At 24.8% G+C, this 4,258-nt stretch overlaps 2 protein-coding genes across 3 annotated transcripts; one reads left to right on the forward strand and one right to left on the reverse strand.

The window, feature by feature from the left end:
* Positions 1–462: 462 nt before the first annotated feature.
* On the reverse strand, positions 463–1,475 carry LOC108555481 (uncharacterized). 2 transcript variants are annotated; one of them, XM_017911148.1, is made up of 3 exons: positions 1,365–1,475; positions 840–945; positions 463–747 (listed from the first exon to the last, which is right to left on the reverse strand). In XM_017911148.1, exons 2-3 carry the CDS (start codon positions 940–942, stop codon positions 581–583), a joined length of 270 nt encoding a protein of 89 aa, XP_017766637.1. In that variant the 5' UTR covers positions 943–945; positions 1,365–1,475; the 3' UTR covers positions 463–580. The 2 variants fall into 2 exon arrangements, with proteins under 2 accessions (XP_017766637.1, XP_017766630.1); XM_017911141.1 differs by lacking the exon at positions 1,365–1,475 and adding an exon at positions 1,028–1,109 and having other exon boundaries at positions 464–747.
* Positions 1,476–1,512: 37 nt separating this feature from the next.
* On the forward strand, positions 1,513–2,513 carry LOC108555472 (peroxisomal membrane protein 2). Its single transcript, XM_017911128.1, has 5 exons — positions 1,513–1,624; positions 1,693–1,788; positions 1,899–2,046; positions 2,123–2,242; positions 2,355–2,513. Exons 1-5 carry the CDS (start codon positions 1,527–1,529, stop codon positions 2,451–2,453), a joined length of 561 nt encoding a protein of 186 aa, XP_017766617.1. The 5' UTR covers positions 1,513–1,526; the 3' UTR covers positions 2,454–2,513.
* The last annotated feature ends 1,745 nt before the right edge of the window (positions 2,514–4,258 follow it).

Below are 4,258 nucleotides of genomic sequence, written 5' to 3' on the forward strand. Positions count from 1 at the left end.
TCGATTTTCGAAACTTTTATAAAGCCGTTATTTTCTTAAAGTGTCATAAAGAACCAAAATTTATAAAATATATATAAATTGTTAAATTTACCATTAATAGCAAATTACCTAGCATTAATTTGTTTAAAAAGAATGGAAGAGTTAATACATCATTACAAAGATAATTATTTGAAGAATCTTTTATGATCATGACTTTTCGGATTATCTTGGCCAAGTAGCAGTTGGCTATATAAAGAACTTGTGAAAGTACAGATATAATAATAATACGGAATAAAAATATATAAAAGCATAAATTTTTATTACAATTTTATTAGTTTTTAAAAAATAGGTTTAACATAGATTTTATTTTGGTTTCATATTAACTACAATTATGGTTCTACTGAAATAATATTTAAAAGACTACATGAGCTGTAATCATTATACAATTATTAATAATAATTTCTGAGATTACTTCAATCTTTGCAAAAAGCTTTACGACATTGCTCAGTTTGGAATACAAAAATTTACCTGTATTATACTTAACACTTAAGTAAAGTGAGGATTATTCTTTCATTAATTTAGTGTCAATGGCAGAATAACATTACGAATTATTTTTTGTTGCTAACTGCACTTTTTTAAGAGACTTCTTCCCATCTAAAGCTTTCTTCCTTAGTTCATCTTCCATTGCTTTGTTAACTGTTCTTGTAATCATTTGCTTTAATTTATGTGCTTCTTCAAACTTTCTCTTTTTAGGCTGAATAGGTGCATCTACAAATAAAATAATATAGTTAGAAAAAACACTTTTAGTTCAATATTTTTATTTGCATTATAAATAAAATTAGCATATAAAGATTACTCACTACTACGTCGCTGAATAGCCAAACTCTTCTTATTTTTGCCCTTATTTTTGTTTTTTATTGGTGATGGCACTTTAGATTTCACTTTTAATTTACCTTGGGCCATTTTCTAAATATTTGACAAAAATATTTTTTTAATATACGGTATACAATCATTAATATATGTACTTACGTATCATATAAATTCTAACCTTAATTGTGTAGAGAGAAATCTATACACACTTTAATGCAAATTAAATATGTTAAATAATAAATATTGTCAAAAATTCAAATTTTAAGTAAAAACAACAATTAAAACTTTATTACAAGTCTCACTTATTTTACACGTATACTATGTCACTACGTCATTGTCGACTTATCAAACGTACTATGATCATACAATAATTTTGAAACCTGTGAATTATAACATCAAAGAGTAGTGGTAATGTTTAAATGTTGTGTTTACTGTAATATAATTTTAATAAAGTAATAAATTATTAATATTTTTATTTTAAATTTGATTAAATTACGGTAATTCAAATGACTTACGAGATTAATTAGGCTGATATAAGTTGCACTTGACAAGTTATAGCATTCATTACAATTTATTGTTTGTTATCAGATCATTTGGTCTATACTTTACGAAATATCACGCTTAAGTCCCATTCCTCTTTTATCAGTTATTTAACATAGAGAAATAGAACGATCAGAATGGCTCTTTCTAAACCTACAAATTTAATTTTTCAACTTACTGCTGCTTACTTTGACCGTCTTTATACTAGCCCATTGAAAACTAAAGCGATCACTAGGTATGTCATAACAAATATAAATTCATTTCATTTTTAAATTATATTTTAAAATTAAATTGTCTTTTTAGCTGTATCATAGCTACTCTTGGAAATTTTTTATCACAAAAAATTTCTGGTGTAAAACGTATTAATGAAGACAGTTTACTCGCATTTGCTCTTTTTGGGTAAGTTTAAACAAATTACGAATTACATTTTTCTCAAGGAAATTGCAATAATCATAATTTAATTTCCATGTAAAAATTACTTATTATACTTAGATTATACGTTTTTTTAGACTGTTCTTTGGAGGTCCACTACCACATTATTTTTATACATATATACAACCATTTGTGAAAAATCCTCTCATGCTTTTATTAGTGGAAAGATGTTTATATACACCATGTTATCAAGCATTAGCATTGTACATGTTATCTCTTTTTGAGGTATGATTTATTTGTATTAATTTGTTTTACTCAGTACTTTTTTTTATTATTTAAATTAAAATTTATTTTATTATAGGGTAATACACATAAAGATTCTTATAAACAATTAAAAAAATTATACTGGCCAGTACTTACTGCAAATTTGAGATATTTAACATTACTACAATACATTAACTTAAAATATGTTCCACCAGTGGTAAGTTCTATTATTATTGAATTTATCGAAATTAAAAAGATACTTCCTACAATTGCATATAAAATAAATTTTAAAAATTAATATTATATTATTTATTATCTATCGTTTTCAGTTACGTGTTCTTGTAATAAATCTTATTGGCTTCTTTTGGGCTATATATCTTGCACAACAACGAATTAAACATTCAAAAGCTACTGGAGCAAGAAAATAACACATCAATAACAGCTAAGTTTAATTTTTATTTCATTAGGTGCAAAAAAAGATAAGTAGCCTAGGGATCCATATTTGTTAAGAATTATATATTTTATATACGAATTATGTAGGTTAAAAATTTTACTATATGTATAAATGTACTACTATATTATTATGTATAATTTTAAACTAAAACATATTGTGGATTAGGGTCTCAACTGTAGTATAAGAAATGTCTATAAATAAATTTTTATAAGTTTTATGAAATGAGAAGGAGATTCATTAAGCTTTTTAATTTAATCACACAACAACAATACAGAGTATATTACAGATATAATCAGAATTTCTTTCAACGATGGTAACATTCGATGGCTGTAAATTATGAATAATAAATATCATAGTCAAGAGCCATGGTGTGCAAAGTTTAACAAACTTTCATTTCTACACGTTCATGTAAATAATTTTCACTTCATACTTCATCAGAGTTTTGTGATATTGTGAAATACACTAATCAAGTGATAGAATGAATCTTTCAAATCTTATATTAATTCTATAAAATAAGTGTTCCATGATAAATACATATTTGTGTATCAGTTTGATTTTATAGATATGCATCAGGAGAGAATTAATATTGTCACACCATAGCAATTAACAATTTTTTTTTCTCTTTTTTTAATAAAACTGAGTCAGTCATTATGCAAGAGCTAATTCTACATAGTCTTTTCTCCTAATTATAAACAATGTAGACTTTTCAAATATGACTTTTTAACCCTATACATACATTTTCAAGACTTAACTTTGAATAATCAAGACTAGTCTAATTATGTCTTTTGGTACGCTGCCTGGCCTTACAGCCAAAAAAAACTTTCTGACTAGTATTCAGACAAGTTGAGTATTGCCAGTAAACTAAAGTTTAAAAGTTTAACATCACCTTTATACATTTTTCTTGTCTTAAAGATTGACAAATGACTAGCTACATTAAATAAATACATAAATAAATAAATAAATAAATAAATAAATAAATATGTAAATTCGAAAAATAATTGTGTATAAATAAATGTACAATTCATTGAATATTGAGTACATAGAATAAAAAGCAAATGAGCACAATGCTAATTTATGCACAATAATATCTATATACAAAAGGAACAGGTATAGAACATTGCACTAAAATATCAATTATTACTTCCTTGGAAAATTAATGGATAAATTCGAAGGATGTTCTAGTATTTTAATTATTAATGGAATGTCTAAAATTTGACTAGCTCGTGTTTGTATAACAAACAATTATATGATTAAATAATCACGCGGCACGTATAACTACTAGAGTAGTTTTAAAAGAATCTTTAAATTTTAAAAGAATTGCTATTGAATAATAATGCCAGATCTTAAAAAGCTGCAATCAACATAGTTCATGATGGCTATAATCATCATTGCCTCCTTATTGCTTAAGTACTTAGATGTACGTAAGTCTACGAAAAATGTCACTGTATGAAGATTTAAAATTTTCAAAGTTGTGACATAATATAATCGATGACGATAATGTACTTGCAAAAATGATCATATTATAAAATGTGATACAATTCTACTATTAAAATATCTTATCTGATTACTCTTGCACTTTTATCTTTTAAATCTTATTCAAATTTACAAGAATAAAAATATGTGTAACAGATAAACTTAAATTCTTATTCTTTCTTTCTTTTCATAGTATGAGGTTTGTTTTAATAATAAATCATAAACTTATATAAATATAAATATCATACTGTAAGTACATTAAAATCATTCTTTCCTAATGCCTAACTAAAATAAAAATGGAGCAAT

Source organism: Eufriesea mexicana, unplaced genomic scaffold, assembly GCF_001483705.2.
Source record: "Eufriesea mexicana isolate 0111107269 unplaced genomic scaffold, ASM148370v2 scaffold474474834, whole genome shotgun sequence".
Taxonomy (NCBI): Eukaryota; Metazoa; Arthropoda; class Insecta; order Hymenoptera; family Apidae; genus Eufriesea; species Eufriesea mexicana.